This window comes from Hyperoodon ampullatus (genome assembly GCF_949752795.1).
Source record: "Hyperoodon ampullatus genome assembly, chromosome: 19".
NCBI lineage: Eukaryota > Metazoa > Chordata > Mammalia > Artiodactyla > Ziphiidae > Hyperoodon > Hyperoodon ampullatus.
Genome location: NC_136932.1, coordinates 31,947,185 through 31,970,151, shown reverse-complemented (window position 1 = coordinate 31,970,151; position 22,967 = coordinate 31,947,185). Strand labels below are relative to the sequence as shown.

The following is a 22,967-nucleotide window of genomic DNA, read 5'->3' as shown; positions in this document are numbered from 1 at the left end:
GGTCCCCAGCCCCCCTCCTTCCCACCCTTTCCCCTCTGTTGCCACCACAGGTTGGCTCTGCCCCGGTCTTCCAGAATCTCCCTCTGGGGCTGAATGTGTTTGGAGCTTAATCATCTCGTGGGCTTGCCTTTAAAAACCCAGATTTCCTCATTCTAGCTGCTCAGCTTCCTTCTAGATCACGTGCCCCTCTCCCCACTCCCTCCACACCACCTCAAGTTAGTTTCTCCTGTTTCCACTAAGGAACCACGAATGACACAAACGTTGGCCGGAGGGAGGAGATGGGAGGCCGCTGTGCCCTGGGCCAGGGGCTTGGGGACAAGTTCTCACCTGAGAAGGGAGAGGTTCCCGAGGCCCCGGGGTCCGTGGCCCTGTCGCCGAGAGCCGAACTGCTGATCGTGTCCAGTGGGGGGTCTGCGTGGCTGCCCCTGACCGCGGTGGGTCGTGGAGAGGGGCTCGCTGACCCCACAGCTCTCACCCGGCTGCGAGATGACACGCGGGGCTGGTTGGCTGCTCAGCTCTGACACTCCGTGCCGGCGCCCCTGGGCTGAAATCCTGGAAAACTGAACTGGGGGCAGAGCCCACAGGCGCTGCACGTGGCACTGGCTGAACTTGCAGTCACTGCAACAAGAGTGGGGTGTTCGCTGGAAAAGGCTGGAAGCGGTTGTTTGAAAGACAACACCTGGGAGGCCTGGGAAGCCCCCAACCCGAGGGAGCAGTTCCTCCGCTGGTGGGCGGTCAGGAATTCCCACAGCCCTGCTTGCTCCCAGGAGGCTCCGGGCAGCGATCCCGAGAGTAGCCTGGGGACAGAGAGCCTCCGCAGAGGGAAATGGAAGAAGTCGTGGGTTTCCATCACCACTTGTGAGACAAGGACCTGCCCTCCGGACGATGAGTGTGCCCTGCAGGCCGGTCCACTGAATGCCCTCCGTCTGGGGGGCAGAGAGCAGTTGGCCCCTCGTTAGAACTGGCCCTGGGCGCCCCCTCCACCTCACCTGCCCGCCGGAACCTGGCTCTGCCACCCGGGAGTGCGAGTCTGTGTCTCTTCATCTGGGCCTGGGAGTCCTCAGGGCCCCCCAGGCCCGCCCACACCCGTTCCTCCTGGGCCTTTGCTGATGACCCCCTGGGAGGGGTCAGCCTGGTGACTCTGGGGGCCCAGGGCTCTGTCATGTCTGGGGCCAGTGGGCCAGGGAGCACATGGGCCGGGGGGCAGGGCCGGTCCCTTGGGTGGCGATGGCCCCTCCTCCCAGCCTTTACTCATTAGCCAGGCTGCGCGGTGCCCTGGCCGGCTGGGCGAGGCTGGCTGCGTGGGTGCTCCGGCCTGCGGCGTGGCTGCTGCCCGGGCTCGGAATGGACGGCCCCCGGGACCTGGTCCCCCCGGGCCGAGGGAGCCGCTGCCCTGCCCTCCGCAGACTGGTCCCCGTCGGCTTTGGGGCCGAGGCGAGGACGCTCTTTGTCCTTTCTGGACCCCTGGTAAGGAGGCGGCGGTGGGTGGAGGGCCGCCATCCAGGCATGACGTGAGGGCCAGGCAGGGGCTGCTCACGACCTTGCCCAGAAACTGCCCCTGGTGACAGTGTCCAGGTGGCCCCCCGACCCCCTCAGCAGCGGGCAGCCCCCCTCCTCCCGCCCCCGTCAGAAGGGGCAGGCGTGTCCTCCTTCGGGAACCCCCGGGAAGGCTGGGCTGAAAGCCGAGAGGGCGAGTGAGGTCCCCTGCTGCGGGAGCTGGGGGTCCCCTCTGGGCGTTTGCAGGAGAAGGGCGGTCTCTGCCTGTTTTATTTCCAAAGGGAAAATGGCTGAGATGCATTTTTTCCTGACCGTAAAGACTAATAAATATGTGTTCGCTGTAAGAGTTTCAGACAACACGAAAAGTTAGAAGAAACTTCTTTCTAATCCCAGCCCCTGGACAGAGCCGTTCCTAAGGTTTTGGTGTCTTGAAACCCGCTCCTCTGTGCGTGGCCTGACGAGCTGGTGACGATAGCATCGCCAGCGGTACCCTCTCCAGCCCCTGTGCTGGGTGCTGCTTGGCGGGGAGACTGGGGCTCAGGGGTTGACGCAGTTGTGCAGCGGGGGATGGGGCGGGACCCGAGCCTCCCGTCACCCAGCCTGGCTGCTGGAGCAGCCTCGGCCACATGCTCGCTGCCCCGCCCGCTCTGGGTGACTTGCCCTGTGGCCTCTAGGGGCTTTTGCGGGTCTTTGCTCAGCCTCGCAGGGCCTGGAGAGCCTCTCTGGTGGGGCTGGGCTGTGAGGGGTCGGCAGGACCGAGGGGGCCCTTGACCGTGGCCACCGTCCTTCAGTTCCTCTTCCAGATGCTGAACTTCATGACGTACGTTGTGAGCACGGTGTTCTGCGGACACCTGGGCAAGGTGGAGCTGGCAGCAGTGACCCTCTCGGTGGCTGTGAGTACAGCCAGGGCTGCAGGGACCTTCCCCCCTGGGCTCCGGGGAGAAGAGACAGCCTAAGGGCACAGCTGGACCTCAGGGCCTCGCCCAAGGCACACCACACGGCTCAGGCAGGGCCAGGACGGGTCACGGGCTGCTGGGCAACCGCCCAGGCGCAGGGCCCCCCTCGGGCTCCGCCTGACAGACTGCGCTCTCTCCTGTGTGTGCCTCCAGTTTGTCAATGTCTGCGGAGTTTCCATTGGATTCGGCTTGTCCTCGGCCTGTGACACCTTAATGTCCCAGGTAGGTGGGCCTCCGAGAGCCGGGCAGGGGCAGAGCCAGTCCCTCAACTGCTGCAGAAATGGTGGGGCCGGGGGCCCACCTGAGGCCCCTTAATGTCCCCTGGATCTGGGAGCTCATCAGGCCCTGGGCGGGGGCAGCTGTCCCTGGCACACCCACCCCCACGGGCCACGTGCTGCAGGGACCAGACCCTCCCCTTGCAAAGAGCCCGGGCAGCCCGGCGAGAGAGCCATGGAGGGAAAGGCAGTCCCCTGATCTCGAGTGCGAGGGCCCCACGGACGGGGCCTCCTGCTCTCGGGGGCCCACAGCCCAGCTGGGCTCAGCTCCTGGGGTCCCGGGCTCACGGTGGGCCTGGCTGCCGCTCACCCCCAGGGAGACTTGGCAGGTGCTCTCGCGGGTGGGGGGCGGGGAGTGATGCCTCCCGCATCGGGAGCTGTTGGCGAGCCGGCACGATGGGTGGACGGAGGCTGGAGCTCAGCAAACAGCTGCTGCTGTCCCTTTGTGAGCCGGCCGAGCCCCCGCAGGGGCACCCGCACCCCCCGGGTGCGATGGAGGGCTGCCCCACCCCGCCCTGCCAGGTGCCTGCGGTGCCAGCCCGCCCCCCAGCCCTGGCAGGGCCCCCGGGGCAGAGGGCAGGTGCGCGGGGCGTGGGCGCTGACCCACTGTGTTTCAGAGCTTCGGCAGCCCCAACAGGAAGCACGTGGGAGTCATCCTGCAGCGGGGTGCGCTGGTGCTACTGCTGTGTTGCCTTCCCTGCTGGGCGCTCTTCCTCAACACCCAGCACATCCTGCTGCTCTGCAGGCAGGACCCGGCCGTGTCCAGGTACCCCGGGCGGGGGGACCCCGGGCGGGGGGACCCCTGGCGAAGCCCACCCCCGGGCCCCGCGCTTCTCTGGGTCCCCAGCCGTCGCGAGCGCGGCCCCTCTGGGGACATTGTGGGGTTGCTTTGGAGCTTCTCCCGCGCAGCCTGCTGCTCCAGCCGTGGCCAGCAGGGGGCAGACCAACGGCCAGTTTTAACGGAGGCGGAAAAGACAGGATTTGCGTGGTATTTGCGTTTGTGTTCCAGCGTGTGGTTGGAGCCTCAGAGATGCTTTCTGAAGAAGTGAAGGGTGCACCACCCCAAATTCCAAACAGTGGAAACAGGACTGAGCCCAGCTTCTTTGTTATTAATTTTAGATTTGCCCCCTCATGGGAACACCTTGCTCGTTTTATATTATGCGCGCTGAATTTGGTTATTTCTTGATGTGATAGAACCTTTTTTCCCCCTTACAAACCATACGTCACCCCGAATTCAAGTTCCCCAGCCCTGAGACCCTTTGGTTGGGTCCTTGGGCCCCTCCTCCTGCGCCTTCCTAGCACGTGGTGGCAGCCTCCCCTGACCACTGAGGTTCCACTTGACTTGGGGGTCTTGTCTCAGGGGTAAAGCCTGCTGAAGCCTCTCCTCACACCCGGGGGCGCAGGCTGCTCCGCTCAGAGCCCTGGTTCTCCCGCAGGCTGGCCCAGGAATACGTGCACGTTTACATCCCAGCACTCCCGGTAAGTCCTCTGCTGAACTTGGGGAGGTTGGGCCCACACTCCCCGAGATTCTGGCTTTTTGCCTGTCTCCCCGTCAGCTGGGGAGGCCATCAGCCCTCATGCTGGCGGCCGAAGGGGCCAGAGAAAAGTTCTCATTTTGGTTGGTGCAGATTGAACTTTTAAAAAGTAGCATGGGGGCTTCCCTGGCAGTCCAGGGGTTAAGACCCCGCACTTTCGTTGCAGGGGGCACAGGTTCAGTCCCTGGTCGGGAACTGCAATCCCACATGCCGCGCAGCAAGGTCAAAAAAAAAAAAAAAAGAAAAGAAAAAGTTAGTACAATATTATTTTTTTTAAAAAGTAGCACAATATGTTTTTCTGATTAGAAAACCATTTATGGGAGAAATTCTGGAAAGCCTAGGGAAGAAAAATTTCAAATCTGTAATCCTACCACCCAGAGAGGACACAGGTTAATCCTTCTCTCCAGGATTATTTCTCTTCATGGGCATGTGTGTTCAAACATACAGACTCATGCGTAGTGTGAAACGGGGCCAATGTGTGTATGTTGTATTATAACCTACTTTTTCCCTTTCAAATAAATACGTCATTAGTCTCTTGATATGATTAAATAGCCTTCCACAATATCCATTTCAAAGGCAATGTAGTATCCCCTAGTGCCATAATTTATTAACCAGTCCCTACATGTTAGGTATTTAGGTTGTTTGCAGTAGTCACTATTATAAATTAGATTGAGATAAACATTCTTATAGAAAAATCTTTGTGAACATCTGGAATGATTTCCTTAAGATGCGTTATTGGAATTAGAGTTGCTCTGTCAATGGCTTTTGATGCCAGTTTGTACCAGTTCTACCCCCAAGAGCAATACTCTCATCAGCACAGAGTATTATTAAAATTTTTTTTCCAATTAGAAATAAGTTATTTTAACATGCATTTTATTGCTAATGAAGGTGAGCATTTTTTCATGTATTTGTTGATCAGTTGTTTTCCTTCTGTGAATTGTCCATATCCTTTGCTTATTTTAGTGGGTTCATCTTTAATTATTTTAACTCTTGTTAAATAATTTCTTAACACTTTGATATGTCACAAACATTTTTCAGTTTTTCACTTGCCTTCTAATTTTCGATACTTTTGACTTAGAGTTTTTAACGCATACGTAACAGTCCCATAAATCCCATCCTTTATGACATCTGTCTTTGGGCTTAAAAACAATGAACCCATTGTAGAAGCATTTGCCTATATTTCCTCTGAACCCTTTCATGGTTTCTGTCGTTACATTTAAGACCGTAATCTAACAAACTTTTTCTAAGACTCATTGAATATTCTCTCCTTTCTCTGTTAATTTATTAAATACTAAATAAGCAGTCCATCCACTCCCATCAGTTTCTGAGATTCGAGACCCGCCCAGTGGTCTGTGTGTCCACCCCCAACCCATTGCTACACTGTTTGATTTGCTGTGGTTCAGTGCACGTGGTACCAGGTGGCAGTGCTGTTTCGGGGGAGTCCATCTTCTCATCTCCGGCCCCCCCATCTTCCTCCGCACACCAGCACTGGGGATAGAGCTCTTAAGGAGGGGGCTGGGAAGGGGGCGGGTCGGGGTGAATGCGTGCGGGGTGCCCACAGGGGATGCCAGGCCTGACAGGGAGCCCCAGCCTCACCCTCCTCCTGTCTGGAAGGCCAGTGCCATGACCTCTTTGGGGCCTGGCCAGCTCCACATTTCTTCTGTATTGTGGAAACCACCTGAAAAGTCTGGTTTTTCTCCTCCGAGCCTTTGGCTCTTCAGACTAAGTGAAGGTATCTTGTCAAACAGGGCCATTGGGGCTGTGTCAGGGGGAAACATCACGTTATCACTGTGGCAGCAACTTTATCAAATAAACAAAGTCCCTCCTGTACAATGGTGCTGCAGAGTTTAACTACCAATAAAATAAGAATCATAATGACTCTTAATGTTTACATGATGCTTACCTAACTCTTGGAGCACTTAAATGTGTCAAATACTGTTTTGTAAGCACTTTGCAATATTAACTTTGTATATGAATGTATGTATAAATAGTAAGGATTCACACGCGTGTTATTGTCCCCTTTATAGGTGAGGAAACTGAGGCACAGAGAGGTTAAGTAACTTGCCCAAGGCCACACAGCTCACAAGAGGCAGAGCCAGTGTCTGAACCCAGCTCCTCGCTCTTGCTGACTGTGCAGTGCTGAAGAGAGGCGGAAGGCTGAGGGGAGGGTGCGCAGGGGGTGCAGGCCCCGAGCCAGGCCTTGACAGAGGGCAGAAAGGACAGGGCGGTGCCCCCAACACACACACTGACGCACAGGCCCTCACTGTCCTCGGCAGACAGGGAAAGGCCCACCACCCCTGTGGGGTCTCCACCCTGCTCTGCAGAGGCTGCTGGTGCCACATCCCTGGGTGCACCCCGCTCCCTCAGTCCAAGGCCGCCCCCCTCTAGATCCTTGTCTCTGGCGGCTTGAGCCAGGCCCAGGGTGTCCCGACCTGTGGGTTTGGGCTCTGGTGGCCCTTCTGTGAACAGGCCTGGGTCTCCTTCCTCAGCGGGTGGAAGGCCTGGCCGGCAGCCAGGAGCCCTGTGGCTCTCAGGCCACCTCCCTGTGGTCCCAGGCTGGGGGCTGGAGCGCAGGTCAGCACACAGCCCATCTCTGGGGTCCCAGAGGTACCATGGTGAAGCAGTTGCCCCAGCTCATCTAAGAAGTGTCTGTTAGTGTTCGTCTGGTGGTGTTTTGGTAGTTGTTGCTTACTTTGTGTGTGTGTTTATTTTATACAGGCAAATTTTCTTTACAGCCTGCTGGCCAAATATCTGCAAAATCAGGTACGGATCCCTGGCTGGAGCTGCCCCCAGCCCCACCCTGTTCCAGTGGGCAGGGGTGCCCGGGTCCCCTCTGCGCTTTGCCCCATCCTGATCGCCACACAGGGGCCCTCGAGGAGCTGCGTGTCCCCAGCCTCCGTCCATCCCCCTCAGTCTCACCGTCACCTACTTCAGGGCATCATGTGGCCCCAAGTCCTCAGCGGCGTCGTGGGCAACTGCGTCAACGGGCTGGCCAACTACATCCTGGTTTCCGTGCTGGGCCTGGGGGTCAGGTGAGCACCGGGGCTGGGGGCCGCAGGGGCCTGGTCAGGAGCCCTGCCCATGGAGTGCCACCCCTGACCGGGCAGGCCCGTCCCCGTCACGAGAAGGACTGCGGAGGCTGCCCATGCGGTCCAGCATCGGGGGGTCATGGGGAACTGGGGGCTGCTGTTCCCTCGGGTTCTGGGGACCCACTGCCAAGGAGACGGGATGAGGAGCCGCTGCCCACCCCTGCCCGGCCTGCCCGAAGAGGCTCAGAGTGGGTGTCCCCCAGGTGGGGCCCATCCTGGGATGGGGTGTCAGCAGAGCCAGGCCTGTGGCCCTCCCCGCCCAGGCCCGGACTCAGCTGTGGCCCCAGCCCTGCCCTCCCTGCTCTGTCAGGGGCTCGGCCTGTGCCAACACGGTCTCCCAGTTCACGCAGGCCGTCTTCCTGCTGCTCTGCGTCGTGAAGAAGAAGCTGCACCTGGACACGTGGGCAGGTGTGAGGGCCGCCCTTCCTGGGGGCTGAGCGGGCAGGTGGCAGGCGGGGTCCCAGCTGCAGCCCGTTGCAGGAGGCCTGGCCCGGGCCTGCCCGCACGTCCCTCAGGGCGCCGCCCCCCTCCGAGGCCTGGGCTTCCCCGTCCAGTGTGCCATGGGGTGGGGCCCTGCTGCGGACAGGCCCAGGGGAGCTCTCTGCCGGCTCCCTGGTCTCGGGATGGAGACTGGAGGAGCAGCACGGGTGGTCGGCGGCGGCGGTTCCCACGTTGCTCGGTGAAGCTTCACGACACCTCGTTAGCCCCGTTTATTTACGTGGAGGAAGCTGGTGCAGAGAGGGTTTGTCATTTGCCCCAAAGGCCAGAAGTGGGACGTGGTGGAGCCTGGACTGAACCCGTTCCCAGGCCTGAGGTTCTGAGCTCTTGGCCCCTGAGACCCAGCCGCGCGGCCAGTGAGCTCCTCTCCCAGGCGCTTCAGGAACAGTTCGGGCCTAGTCCCTCGTGGCTGCACAGCCCCACCTGCCTCGCGAAACCGTTTGGCACCTTGGTGTCGTGCAGTCCTCCCAGCAACACTTGGGGGGAGGAGGACTAAAATTTTCATACGAGGAAACGGGGTCCAGAAAGGGCGGGGCGGTTACCCAAGACCCTCTGGTGTCACAGGCTCGCAGCCCGAAGCACTAGGGGCGCAGGCCAGGCATCCTCCTACCCCCCCAGCCCCCTCCAGCCCCCACCAGCGCTGGGGCCGCTGGCCAGCCCCCCACAAGCTGCCAGGTGCCCAGGCCGAAGGCAGGGGGCGGGGCAGTGGGCGGGGCCGCAGGGTGGACCGCGGCTCAGCTGGCGGGCCTCTGCTCCTAGGCTGGTCCAGCCAGTGCCTGCAGGGCTGGGGCCCCTTCTTCCGCCTGGCCGTGCCCAGCATGCTCATGACTTGCATTGAGTGGTGGGCCTACGAGATCGGGAGCTTCCTCATGGGTACGTGGACAGCAGGGTGCAGGGAGCCGCGTGGGCTGCCCCCCAGCTCAGGACCCCCTCCCCCGGATGGGCGGTCCCCCAGCCCGGCGCGTCTCCCCACCGGGCCGTGAGCTCCCGGCACTGCCCGGCGTAGGCCTGGCACTGGGTGGGCGCCCGGGCGTGGTGGTCAGTCAGCAAGGGAGTGAGGTCCCGCTGATGCGTGAGCAGCTGTGGGCATCGCCTGGCACGTCGTGTGCTCATCAGCGGACTCGGTCCAAACAGCCAGGGCTGTCGGCTGGCCGGCCAGGCACTCACCACGTCCCCCACCACCCCCAGGCCTGCTCAGCGTGCTCGACCTCTCTGCCCAGGCCATCATCTACGAGGTGGCCACTGTCGTCTACATGGTGAGGCTCGATGGGGGTGCCTTCGCCATGCCCTGCCCCCAGCCCGGCCCCCTGACGGCCTGGGGGTGTCAGAGGAGGGGGGGCTGTCCCCTCAAAGGCTGTCTCTGTCTCCCGAGGGACCTTCTGGACCTCCTGCACCCACCAGGCCCAGGCCTTGCCAGACACACATGGCCCACGGCTGCTCCGTTGAATTCACGATGTTGCAATTGTTTTCAATTAATTAGCACCATTTAAAATAGGAAGATTGCACATCACAATCTAGATATTTGCATTTTTTTGAAAAATGGGACATGCCATTTAGTAGTGAGCCCACGTTTCTGCGCACCCCAGCTGGTGGGCGCTGGGGGACAGCGGCCCTCGTGAGGGCATTTCCTTGCATCCACCGTGGTCCCCGCAGCTCCTTTCTCTCCCCCGGACATGTGGGTTGTCCCGTGTCACTCGTGTAGCATCTGCCGGCCTCCTGGGGCATGCAGTCTGTGACCCTAGCTTTAATCAAGGGAGTTGCAAAAATCTACACGCACTAAACTAATTTATAAGTTGATTCTTGTTGTTATGGATGGCTTCTGCTGAATCTTCTTACAGGGAGCATTTCTAACATAGTTAGGACCACATCCACCTCTTTAACACGCGTTTACTCGTGAGTTTCTGGCAGCGCGTTGATTTCGGTTGCCTGTGATGTCTGATGCCCCGGCCTGGTGGGTTTGGCTGGCCCTGGGTAGCCCACCCCACCTCCCAGGTCTCGGCCTGTCGCCAGCAGCCTCGCGGGTCCCGCCCCCCTGGGACACATCCTGCCTTCCTCCCTCTTGGCCCCCGGGGCAGGAGGGGGGCTCTAACCACCACACCTTCTTTTCTCTGATCCCAGATTCCCATGGGGCTCAGCATCGCGGTCTGTTTCCGAGTGGGGACGGCCCTGGGAGCCGCAGACACCGTGCAAGCCAAGCGATCTGCCATCTCAGGCACCCTCTGCACAGGTGGGTGGGGTCGGGACCTAGGCCAGGGAGGGAGGGCCTGGGAGCCAACAGTTCACCTTCCAAACCTGTCATACCTGCCACGTGGCCTAGAGCAGCCCCTCTGACGAGCAGCAAGCCTGCTGTGCCCCTTCCGCTCCTTCCCTGCCACTGGGGTTCTAGGCTGTCAGTTTCCATCACTTAGTGCGACTCTGGGAAAGCCGGTCCTCCTTCGAGCCTGCCCTGCCGGCATTTCCAGGAGCTTGGGACCTGCCCATCCCAGCCCTCAGAGTGGCCCCATCTGTGTCCATCCTCCTGCTTTCTGTGGCTGCCAGGCTCAGATCACCTCCTCGTGGAGAGCAGTGGCTCTCAGGCTTCAGCCCTGGGGGTGGGGTAGGGGTGTGTGTGTGAAAACACAGAACCCCACCTGCCAGAGTTTCTGACTCCGTAGGTCGGAGGTGATGGTCTGAGAATATGCATCCTCTAACCAGCTACCAATGATGATGTTGCGGCCGGTGCAGGGACCCCACTCTGCGAACCACAGGAGGAAAGGCATTTCACACGTGGTGCCCTCCTTACAGACGACAAGCGAGGGTCTTAGTCCAAATGAACGTGGGGTGGGGCTGGGCAGGTGGAAGCTGGGCTGGGCCTTTGGTCTCTTACAGTTGGCACCTCGCTGGTCATGGGCACCCTGTTGAGCCTCCTGAGGAATAAACTGGGCCACATCTTTACCGATGACGAGTAGGTAATCAGTTCTCTCACTCACTTCTGGGGATGCCAGGTGCTCCGCAGCTGGTCCCCAGAGACGCCCCCTCTACCGCTCACCTGTCGGTAGACAGGGCACCAACCGAAGGGCAGGGCAAAATTTGGGGGCTTCTCGGGGGGGTTAAGACGTGTGTCCCCCAGACACAGGGAAACTCAGAGACAACTCACGCCATCAGTTACATTGGCGTGGGGCAGGGGCAGGATAGAAGGGGCACGAAGCGCACTCCAAGGATACGCTCGTGTCTTACCGCTCCCGTTCTCCCGCAGGGAAGTGGTCGCCTTGGTCAGCAAGGTCCTACCGCTCTACATCGTCTTCCACCTGTTTGAGGCAGTCTGTGTGAGTCCTGCTCTGACCCCCCCACGTTCACGCACCCTCCCCGAGGCCGGTCAGGGCTGTGAGCGTTAGCTCACCGCTTCGCAGAGAGGGCTGACCAGAGAAGAAGGGCCCGACGTGTCTGCTCGTGTTGGTTCTGTCATTCAAAATGATGAGCCCCCTTCTGCTGTGCGATTCCAACACGCCAGAGATGCACGCAGATGAGCAAAATGCTGCACACCGGCCCCAGCGTAAAGTCACTCATCCGTTCCTTCCTCATTCCCCGGAGCGGGGCCCAGGAGCAGTCGCGCCAGTTGCCAGAGCAAAGGGTCACTTCAGAGGAGTGGGTCAGCCCAGGGTACAACGGGCCTGACTTTCTGCTCCTTTGATCGCTAAAGGGCAGGTCCCATTTAGTGCAGGTTTGAATTATGTGAACTTTTAAAAGCGTGGCATAAAGAAAGCAAGCACTGAAGTCTCATTTGATGAGCAGAATTTGAAATTCTGGGTCTTCCTACTTCACATCTCGGGGCGTGTGAATCTTTCAGGAAGGCATCCCGAGCGTAAAATCCACAGCTCTTCATGGAGTGAGGGCTTAGCTAGCAGCACAGAACACTGGGGCAAACACCTGCACAAGAACTATTATCAACTCTTATGGAAAATAAATAACCTTGGGAGAAACTATTCGTGGAGGATTTTTCCAGAAGCCCCAATACTCTCTGCCCAGTTCCCTGTATGTTCCAGGGCTGGCCTTTGCATTTAGCTGGGCAAATACCTGGAGCACATTTCTGACCTCAGCAGGACCGCTTGCTCTGGACTGGTTTTCGTCATCAAATCCATGGCTTTTACCGCAGAACATTAAGAGAAACTATCTTATGGATTCTGTTATTGCTTTTGTCATGGGCTAGTGTTAAGTACACTATTATTACTTTTTCTCTAGCTCCAAGGTGAGGCCACAGCTGAGAGATTTCTCCTGCAATGTAAGGTCGGGGAGTGCTCTGGCTTCTAAATGTTCTGAAGGCAGCACCTCTCCGTTCAGTTTGCCCACCAGGGAACCCGAGGCAGACGTACAGTTAGCAATTGCGAGGGACCTTAGAGCTTGTGTTTCTGCATCTATCACCTTTCCCCCTGGCTAGATCTATATCATTCTTTTTTTTTTTAAATTAATTTATTTTTATTTTTGGCCACGTTGGGTCTTCATTGCTGCACGCGGGCTTCCTCTGGTTGTGGCGAGCGGGGGCTACTCTTTGTTGCGGTGCATGGGCTTCTTATGGCGGTGGCTTCTCTTGTTGTCGAGCACAGGCTCTAGGTGCACGGGCTTCAGTAGTTGTGTCACGTAGGCTCAGTAGTTGTGGCACACGGGCTCTAGAGCGCAGGCTCAGTAGTTGTGGAGCATGGGCTTAGTTGCTCCACGGCATGTGGGATCTTCCCGGACCAGGGCTTGAACCCGTGTACCCTGCATTGGCAGGCGGATTCCTAACCACTGCACCACCAGGGAAGACCCGATCTATACCATTCTTAATTTATGTGTTCCATAGACCTAATCTTTATTTTATATTTTTTATAACTTCTTGAGTTATAATTTACATACCATAAATTCATGCATTTTAACATAAGTCAGTCCTTTAAAATAAATTTATCCTTGTGCAGCCAGCACTGCAATCCAGTTTTAGAATATTTTCATCACTCCCCCAAAATTCCTGGGGCCTGTTTTGAAGTCACTCCCTGCTCCTATGGCCAGCCCTAGGCAATCCACTGACTTGCTTTCTGTCTGTGTGAACTTGCCTTTTCTGAATATTTCATAGACATGGAATCATACAGTATGTAGTCTTTCGTGTCTGGTTTTGTTCACTTAGTGAAATGTTGTTGAGGTTTGTCCATGTTGTAGCATTTTTCAGGACTTCATTTCTTTTTTGTGGCCGACTGATGGTCCATTGTGTGGCTGTAACATGTTTTGTCTACCCATTCATCAGGTGATGAGCATTTAGGTGGTTTTCAGTGTTGGCTGTTGTGACTAAGGCTGCTGGGAACATTCACGTACAAGTCATCATGTGGACGTATGTTTTTGCTCCTCTTGGTAGAGTCCTAGGATTTGAATTGTTAGGTTGAAGCATAAGTTTATTTTTAACTTTCTAAGAAACCATTAAGCTGTTTTCCAAAGCAGCTGTACCATTTTACATTCCCACCAGCAATATATGAGGATTCCAGTTCCTCCCCGTCCCTTGCCAATTCTTGGTATTGTCTTAAAACTTTAAAAACGGATTTTATTTTTAAGACCAGTTTTGGGTTTACAGAAAAATTGAGAAAATACAGCGAGTTCCCATAAACCCCTCTCTCTCCTTCTTTCCCCTTTTATTTACATACGGTATTAGTGCAGGATATTTGTTTAGTTATGAATGAATATTGATACATTATAATTAAGTCCATAGTTCTCCATAGGGTTCATTGCTGGCATTGTACATTCTATGGATTTTGACAACGGTATAATGACATGGACCCACCATTATAGAATCATACGAGATACAAACTACTATATATAAAATAGATAAACAACCAGGTCCTACTGTATAGCACAGGGAACTGTATTCAATATCCTGTAATAAACCATAGTGGAAAAGAATATATCTATATATATATATCTATATATAGATATATATATATCTGAAGCACTTTGCTGTACAGCAGAATCTAACACAACATTGTAAATCAACTATACCTCAATTAAAAAAAAGAATCATGGGAGTTCCCTGGTGGTCTAGTGGTCAGGATTCGTCACTTTCATTGCCGTGGCCCAGGTTCAATCCCTGGTCAGGGAACTGAGATCCCACAAGCAGTAGGGCCAAAAAACAAAAAGGAATCATATGCGTAATTTCACTGCCATAAAAATCCTTCCTGCTCCCTGTTCATTCCTCCCTTTCTCCTGCTGTCCCCCTCCCTCACCCACTGGCCATCACTGATCTTTTTATTGTCTCTGTAGTTTTGCCTTCTCCAGTGTCTTATAGTTGGAGTTAAACAACACGTAGCCTTTTCAGATTGGCTTCTTTCATTTAGTCATGTGCACGTAAGGTGCCTCCCCTGGGTCTTTTCATGGCCTGACAGCTTGTTTCTTTTTATCACTGATGCTTCACTGTCTGGAAGGACCACATTAAAGGGCATTGTGGTTGCTCCAAGTTTGGCCAATTATGAATAAAGCTGTGAACATTATTGTGCAGGTTTTTGTGTGGACATAGTTTTCAACTCTTTCTGCAAATACCTGGCTGCATGATAATTGAATAGCATGGTAATATTATGTTTAGCTTTGTAAGAAATTGCCCAACTGCCTTCCAAAGTGGCTGCACCGTTTTGCATTCCCATCAGTAATCAATGAGAATTCCTGTTGCTCTGCATCCTCGCCAGAATTTGGTGTTGTCAGTGTTTTGATCCTAGTCATTCTAACAGGTGTGTAGTGGTGTCTCATTGCTGTTTTAATTTGTAACTTCCGACTGACACGTAATGTGGAGCGTCTTTTCATACGCCTATTTGCCATCAGTATGTCTTCTTTGGTGAGGTGTCTGTTCAGAGCCCATTTTAAAATTGGCTTGTTCTCTTATTGTTGTGTTTTAAGAGCTTTTGTATAGTTTGTTTGTAATTTTTATTTTTATTGGAGTATAGCCGATTTACAATGTTGTGTTAGTTTCGGGTTTACAGCAAAGTGATTCAGTTATACATATATACATTTTAAAATGTATTCTTTTCCATTATGGTTTATCTCAGGATATTGAATATAGGTCCCTGTGCTATACAGTAGGACCTTGTTGTTTATCCATCCTATATATAATAGTTTGCACCTCCCAACCCCAAACTCTCAGTCCATCCCTCCCACACCCCCCTCCCCCAATAATTCTTTATATGTTCTACACATAAGTCCTTTATCAGGTATATGATTTGCAAGCCCAGTCTGTGGCTTGACTTTCATTTTCTTATTTATTTATTTATTTATTTATTTATTAAAAATAACTATTTTATTTTTATTTTTGGCTGCGTTGGGTCTTCGTCGCTGCATGCGGGCTTTCTCTAGTTGCAGAGAGCGGAGGCTATTCTTTTTTTTTTTTTTTTTTTTTTTGTGGTACACGGGCCTCTCACTGTTGTGGCCTCTCCCGTTGCGGAGCACAGGTTCCGGATGCGCAGGCTCAGCAGCCATGGCTCACGGGCCCAGCCGCTCCGCGGCATATGGGATCCTCCCAGACCGGGGCACGAACCCGTATCCCCTGCATCGGCAGGCGGACTCTCAACCACTGCGCCACCAGGGAGGCCCGGGGGGTATTCTTAGTTGTGGTGCGTAGGCTTCTCGTTGCGGTGGCTTCTCTTGTTGTGGAGCACGGGCTCTAGGTGCACAGGCTTCAGTAGTTGTGCGTGGGCTCAGTAGTTGTGGCGCACGAGCTTAGTTGCTCCGCGGCATGTGGGGTCTTCCCGTACCAGGGCTTGAACCCGTGTCCCCTGCATTGGCAGGCAGATTCTTAACCACTGCGCCACCAGGGAAGCCCCCTCATTTTCTTATCTTTTGAGCTGCAAAAGTTTGCGCTTTTAATGTAGGCCAGTTTCTCATTTTCTTTTCTTTTATGGCTCACGCTTTTGCTGTCATATATAAGAAATCTTTGCCTAACCCAAGGTCACAGATTTTCTCCTATGAATTCTTCTAGACATTTTATAGTTTTAGGTCCTACACTTATGTTTATGATTCATTTTGAGCCCAGTTTTGTGTTTGGTACGAGGTAAGGGTCTAAGTTTATTTTTGTGTGTGTGGATATTCAACAGTCCCAACACCATTCTTGGTGTGTGAAAGGCTATTACCCCCCCAGTGAATTATCTTGGCACTTCGGTCAAAAATCAATTGGTTGTAAATGTAGTGATTTATTTATAGATTCATAATTCTGTTTCATTAATTTATATGCCCATCCTGTACCAATACTACACTGTCTTAATTACTGTAGCTTTATAGTGAGCTTTGAAATAAGTTAGTATAAATCTTCCAACCTTGTTCTCTCTTTTTCATTGCTTTTGTTTTTCTAGATCCTTTGCATTTCCATATGTATTTTAGAACCAGTGTGTTAATTTCTACTAAAAAGCCTGCTGGGATTTTGAAAGGAATTGTGTTGATTCTGCAGAGCAATCTTGGGAGAATTGTCATCTTAACAGTATTGTTAAAATGGACATGGAATGTCTCTCCGACTAGTTAGATTTTCTTTAATTTACCTCAGCAATGTGCTGTAGTCTTCAGTGGTCAAATCTTGCACGACTTTTGTTAAATTTATCCCCAAATGTTTTGTTCTTTTTGATGGTATTATGAATGGAACTCTTAATTTCATTTTTAGGTTGTTTATTGCTAGTTTATAGAAAGATAATTGATCTTTGTTTATTGATCTTTTATCCTGTGACCTTGTTAAACTCATTCTAGTACTTTTTGGCGTGTGGAGTCTGTAAGATTTTCTCCATATAGGATCATGTCATCTGTGAATAAAGAGTTTTACTTCTCCCTTTCCAACTGGCTAAACCTCCAGTACGATGTTGAGTGGAAGTGGCAAGAGCATACACCCGTGCCTTGTTCTCGATGTTAAAGGGAAAGTATTCAGCCTTTCAGCATTAAATATATTATCTGTAAAATTTTTATAAATGCCCCTTATTGAGGCTGAGGAAGAGCCCTTCTCCTAGTTTGAAACATTTTCTCATGAATGCGTGCTGGATTTTGTAGAATGCTTTTTCTGTATCTACTGAGATAATCATCTGGTTTTGTCCTTTATTAATATGGTGTAATTACATTAATTGATTTTCAGATGTTTTACCTTGCATTCCTGGGATAAAACCCTCCTGATCATGGCATATATCTTTTCTAATATATATCACTGAATTTGGTTTCCTAGTATTTTGTTAAAGATTTTGCGTCTACATTCATGAGAGATATTGGTCTGTGATTTTTATCTTTTCCTTGTGATATCTTGATCTGGCTTTGGTATCAGCATATCATTGGCCTCCTGGAATGATTTTGAAAGTGTTCTCTCCTCATATCTATACATTTTGAGTTTGTGAAGAATTGGCATTATTTCTTCTTTAAACATGTGATAGAATTCACCAGTGAAGCCATCTGGGCTTTTGTCTGGCTTTTGTCAGAAGATATTTTAACTAATTTAATTTATTTACTTGTTATAGGTCTATTCACTTTCTATTTCTTTTTTTAAAAATTTATTTATTTTATTAATTTATTTTTGGCTGCATTGGGTCTTTGTTGCTGTGTGCGGGCTTTCTCTAGTTGTGGCGAGCGGGGGCTACTCTTCGTTGCGGTGTGCGGGCTTCTCATTGCAGTGGCTTCTCTTGTTGCGGAGCACGGGCTCTAGGCACGCGGGCTTCAGAAGTTGTGGCACGTGGGCTCAGTAGTTGTGGCTCGCGGGCTCTAGAGCGCAGGCTCAGTAGTTGTGGCACACAGGCTTAGTTGCTCTGCGGCATGTGGGATCTTCCCGGACCGGGGCTCAAACCCGTGTCCCCTGCATCGGCAGGTGGATTCTTAACCACTGTGCCACCAGGGAAGTCCCTCACTTTCTATTTCTTGTTGAGTTTGTTTTAATAATGTGTGTCTTTCTAGGAATTTATTCACTTCAACTAAATTGTCTAAATCTTTGGCATGAAGTTGCTCATAATATTCCCTTACAATCCTTTTCTTTAGGGAAAGTAGTAATGTCTCTCCTTTCATTCCTAATTTTGGTAATTTGTGTCTTCACTTTCCTGTTTTCTTGGTCTTATTTTACCAAGGTCAGATCCTTAGTAAGTGTTCATCAGTTTTGTGGATCCTATCAAAGGACTAGAATTTTGGTTTCATTGATTTTCTCTGCTGTTTTCTGTTGACTGTTTCAATTAATTCCACTTTAATTCTTATTATGCTCATCCTTCTGCTTTATTCAGGCATAGTTTGCTTTTCTTTACTGGTTTCTTAGGGTGGAATATTAGGCTACTGATTTGAGACCTTTCTTTTCTAATATGGGTGTTTAAAGCTATACATTTCCCTCTAAGTATTGCTTCAACTGAATCTCATAAATTTTGATATATTGTATTTTTTTCATTCAAAATATTTTAAAATTTCTCTTGTGATTTATTTTTTGACCCATGGGCTGAGAAGCGTGCTGTTTAATTTCCAAATATTTGGGGGTATTTCCAAAATTCTTTCCGGTAGACATCTCTAATTTAATTCTGTTGTGGTCAAAGAACATCTTTTGTATTAATCCAGTCTTTCTAAACATATTGCGAGTGCCAAGTCATAACCACTAGACCACCAGGGATCTAGATGTACTGAGGCCTGTTTGGTGATGTACCATAGGTCCATCCCAGAGAGCAGCCTTTCCCCAAGGACTGCTGTTTCTGTTTAGTCTTGCCTGTGATCCTGTCTCCTCCACAAACTGCAGCTGCTGTCTCTGCTCAGTTTTGTATTTTGTTTTTCTTGTTTTTATTTTTAAGCTTAGCTTCCTCGGGGTCACCCCTATGTCTGCATAGCTCAGTGTTCAGCCAGTTACTGTTTGTGGGGGGATGCTCAGGCACCTCTGACCGCTGGTAGGGCTTCCGTTCTCTGCTGAAGGAGCCGAGTATGGGCCGGGGCCCACGCAGAGTTCAGGCTGTTTTCAAGTCTGCCCCAGCTTTTACTTTCTTCTGGATCCTCCTGCCCGGGGCCTTGAGAAGGAACCAGCCCCACCTTTAGCACAGTGGGACCATTTCGGCCTTCTAATCTCAGGAACCGTAAAATAATCCATTTGTCTTGTTTTAAGCCACCATTTGTGGTAACTTGGTGCAGCAGCAACAGGAGACCTACACACAATCTGTATGAAGCGAGTTCAGTTTCCCAAGCCTGTGGGTAGTCCGTCACCAACTTCACCTTCCCTCTCCAGGGAGGCAGTCTAGGTGTCGACCGGGGCTCTGGAGTTGTGTCTGAAATGCAGCAGCTTCTGCGTGACCCCGCGCAGGTCCCCGCTGGGAAGGAAGGGGGACGAGGGCCCATCCTGGTCCCATGCTGTGAACTTAAACGAGGCCATGCCCCGTAGATTCCCGCGGAAGCTCCCGCTGCTGAGACCCCCGTCAGCCTCAGCGTCACCAACCCCGGCCCCCTCTGCCTCCCCGCAGTGTCTCTACGGTGGGGTCCTGAGAGGGACTGGCAGGCAGGCCTTCGGGGCCGTTGTGAACGCCGTCATGTACTACGTCGTCGGCCTCCCGCTGGGCGTCGTGCTGACCTTCGTGGTCGGGCTGGGGATCACGGGTACGTGGAGTGGGGGGAGGCGGGGCGCCCCGGGCGTCATCAGATGCTCCCACTGTCCCGTGTCCTGCAGGCCTCTGGCTGGGCATGCTAGCCTGTGTCTTCCTGGCCGCCACGGCCTTCGTCACCTACACCGCCTGGATGGACTGGAAGCAGGCTGCGGAGGAGGTGAGTACTGCTCCCCCAAAACGCCAGGGGCGCACCTCAACGTCTCCTGTCATGGAGACGGTGCGCTGTCAGCGGCGCCCCATCCGGGTACCACCCCAGACCCACAGAGGAAACCTCAGCAGCCCGACTGCCAAAGGCCAGACTAAAGCCAACGGCTCAGTCGAACTCGTCTGAACATGGGTGAGCCCCGAGGGTGCTGTGACCTTGGAAGAGGCAATGACAGCACCCCGTCACCATCCTCTCGGAAGAACTGAAGCCGGGCGGACTGGCACTTGCTTGTCAGAGGCATTAAAGCCACAGCTTAGGCTGCAGGCTGAGCATGGAGGGGGTGCTCTCAGACCGAATCCCCGCAGAGTGGGGGTTTGCCTTCGCATGTGGATCCAGTCCTCCTGACGCCTGAGACAACGGATTAACACAGCCCTAAAACACCACCCCTGTAAAGTCCCCCAGAAGGGTGAACACGGGCAGACCTCGCTGTACTGCGCTTTGTAGATGCTGTGGTTTCTACAAGTTGAAGGTCTGGAGCGAGCCCACATTGAGCACGTCTGTCGGCGCCATTTTCCCAACAGCATTTCTCACTTCATGTCTCTCTCACGTTTTGCTAATTCTCATCATATGTCAGACCTCATTATTATCTGCTTTATGGGGAGGTGTGATCACTGATCTCTGATGTCACTATTGCAAAAGGCTGATAACCTGCTGAAGGCTCAGGTGATGGTTAGTATTTTTCAGCAAAGAGGCACTTTTTAACTGCGGCAGGGACAAGGCTTTTTTAGACATGATGGTATTGTGTGCTTAACAGACTCCAGTGTCATGCAAACATCACTTTTATATGCACCGGAAAACCAGAAAACCCCTGTGAGTGGCTCTGTTGTGACATTCGCTTTATTGCAGTGGTCTGGAGCCTCCGAGGTGTGCCTGTGTGTGACCACGTCCTGCTCGGCCTGCAGGGCACAGCTGAGGCCGGGGTGGACAGCAGGCCGACCGGACAACTCTGTCTCCTTCAGGTACAGAAACGTGTGGGGCTGCCGCCCCAGGCCGCTGAGACCACAGCCCCCAGCCTCAGACCCGGGCCTGAGAGAGCAGTCGTATCTTCAGGTAACGCTGCCCCGCGTGCGCGGGTGACGGGGAACCACGCGAGCCCCAGCTGCCTTTCTTCCTCAGCGTGACAGTGACGTCCGTCCTAATGCCAGGAGGGTGACACTAACGTCCACTGTCTAAGAGACCCCGGGAAGCAGGCCCCGTCCCTCCCCAGCCTGGGGGGCAGTGAGCCTCGGTTCCATTCAGATGAGGGAGCGGGTTGAGCGCTTAGGTCTCTTCCCCGTCATCCTGCAACTGCAAAGGCAGGGGATGAGGTCGGAGCACGGGCTGTTGGACCCTAGAGCGTGTCGTCAGCACTCACCTCCAACCCAGGTGGGAAGCCTGCAGGCGTGGGTTGGGCAGGTCAGCCTGGCTCGACTCAGCAGCGTGCGGGCGCTTCCCGCCGACCCCCCGACCCCCACCAGGCGGCCGCTCTGCTGTCCCGGGGCGGGCGCTGGTTATCACGGCCCAAAGCCCCGGTTATCCCAGTGTCCGTGCCTCGTCCTGCGGTGGGGAACCAGCTGCAGACTCTATGGGCTTCACTTGTCACGAGGGAACGTGCAAAGGCAGCTCGACTAAGCATTTCATACGTGCCCTGAGGTCACTGGTGAAGGTTAGGCAGCACACAGGCTCAGACAGGCGCACGCGTCTGATCTCATCTTAGCGATAGCCTTTCCTGCGCATCCCACGTACTTCTCTCCTCTGTCGTGCCGTAGAAAAAAGGCGGGCGTCTCCTGCTGTGAGGGACAGGCGTCGATCATGCACCTCCAAGCCACCACCCACCCCACCCCCATGCTAAGCTGGCCCCGTTTGCCTCTGCAGTGGCTACGGGCAGCTACCCTGGCGTGACCCTGACAATGTACTCAAGGCCCGAGGCCCATCTGGACCTCTTCGGGACTCCAGAAGCAGCCCCACCCCTGCCAGCTCCCCCTGGCAGACTGTCGGCCAAACAGCTGGCCATCCGCCGGGGGGCTGCTCTGGGGGCAGCGACGGGCACGCTGGTAGTGGGGCTTGTCATCAGGGTCCTGACTGCCAGGCCCTAGCAAGAAAGGAAGCAGAGAGTGGCTGCCCACCCCACATCCTCAAAAATAGACCTTTAGCCGGTGCCTCGTGTGACGTAACGGGTCTGAACTGTGGTTAACTGCTCTTTAGAAGACCTCAGCTGCCCGGAAGACGAGGCTCCTGGGGCTGCTACCATTATTCAGTATCGTAAATGGCTTCAAATTGGAGATTTCAAATCGAAACAAAATGGCACATGCCACTGTTACATTAAGAAGTGCATATTTCTAGGCTGAGTCTGCTGCCCAAGTCTGTACACAAAGCCTTTGTGAAGCTCTGGAAAGGGGGCCAGCAGGCCCCGTGCGGAGACCCCCATCTGCATCCTGCCCATGTACCCTCCGCAGATCCAGGTGCCGTGAGGCCCCGACCAGGGCTGGGCTGGTCACTTTTCCTTCAGTCCTCTCGTGGCATCAGCATTTTCACGTATCACAGACCTTGAGAAACACCTTTCATACAGTAGCAATAAGATATAAACAAGGGCAGCGAAACCCAGATCGTTAGGCCACGTGGCCTCAGGGTGGAATCTGATGCTGATCCAAATTCTAGGATGCTTTTGAGGCCTGGGACTGGTGACCATTTCTGGGCTCCAGGCCGCACTGGGCAGCCTGGCCTCTGTCATCGTCAGTCCCTTCAGCATCAGTAGCTATAAACACACCCACAGACAAACAGATTTATTGATCAAGGTCAATAGGAAAAAAGGATGCAGAGTGCAAACCCTGGTTCTGAAGAGTCAACACGCTATGGATCCTCCTGCAGGCCCTCCGCCCACAGGAAGGCAGAAGCCTGCATCCTCATCTGTGACACGAAGACAGCTTCTGCACCCAAACACAATGACCAGGTAGAGAGCACAGAAAAGTCACGTCATGTGTCCTAAGGTTGAGAGGTATTGAGGAAAAATGACTCCATGCTCAAGTAAGTTTGGGAAACAACACACACTGGCACTTCAAAGGTTCTGTAGGCCTGGGATCTTTAAGATGCTGGTGTGCTTTACAAACCCCTTCTAGGCAGGGTCGGCAGTGGGGCCAGTTTTTGTGTAAAACCTTATGGGATTGGTGTCTCGTGAACATGCTTACAGAAATACTTGTTTTGGGTCAGCAGATGGGGAAGGAGGATATAGTTGGGGAAAAAACCCCTATCTACTCTATAGATTATTTCAAAAAACAACCCACAAATGACAGAGTAAAACTTGAGAAAAATCTTCTTGGCTGAGAATTTAAAATGAGAAAAAATCAGTTAAAGAAAGCTGACCAACACCACCTTTGATAG

General features: G+C 53.4%; 1 protein-coding gene across 1 annotated transcript; it reads left to right on the top strand.

The window, feature by feature from the left end:
• Nucleotides 1–1,344: 1,344 nt before the first annotated feature.
• Nucleotides 1,345–21,685, top strand: LOC307067928 (multidrug and toxin extrusion protein 2-like; the record flags this gene model as incomplete). The annotated part of the gene is made up of 18 exons (XM_079725550.1): nt 1,345–1,467; nt 2,289–2,390; nt 2,607–2,675; nt 3,346–3,494; nt 4,165–4,207; nt 6,982–7,026; nt 7,198–7,295; nt 7,663–7,760; nt 8,610–8,723; nt 9,039–9,106; nt 9,969–10,077; nt 10,719–10,794; nt 11,086–11,155; nt 19,265–19,397; nt 19,468–19,649; nt 20,513–20,660; nt 21,068–21,151; nt 21,465–21,685. The coding sequence occupies 18 exons, from the start codon at nt 1,345–1,347 to the stop codon at nt 21,683–21,685; spliced, it is 1,932 nt and encodes a 643-aa protein (XP_079581676.1).
• Between the last annotated feature and the right edge of the window lie 1,282 nt (nt 21,686–22,967).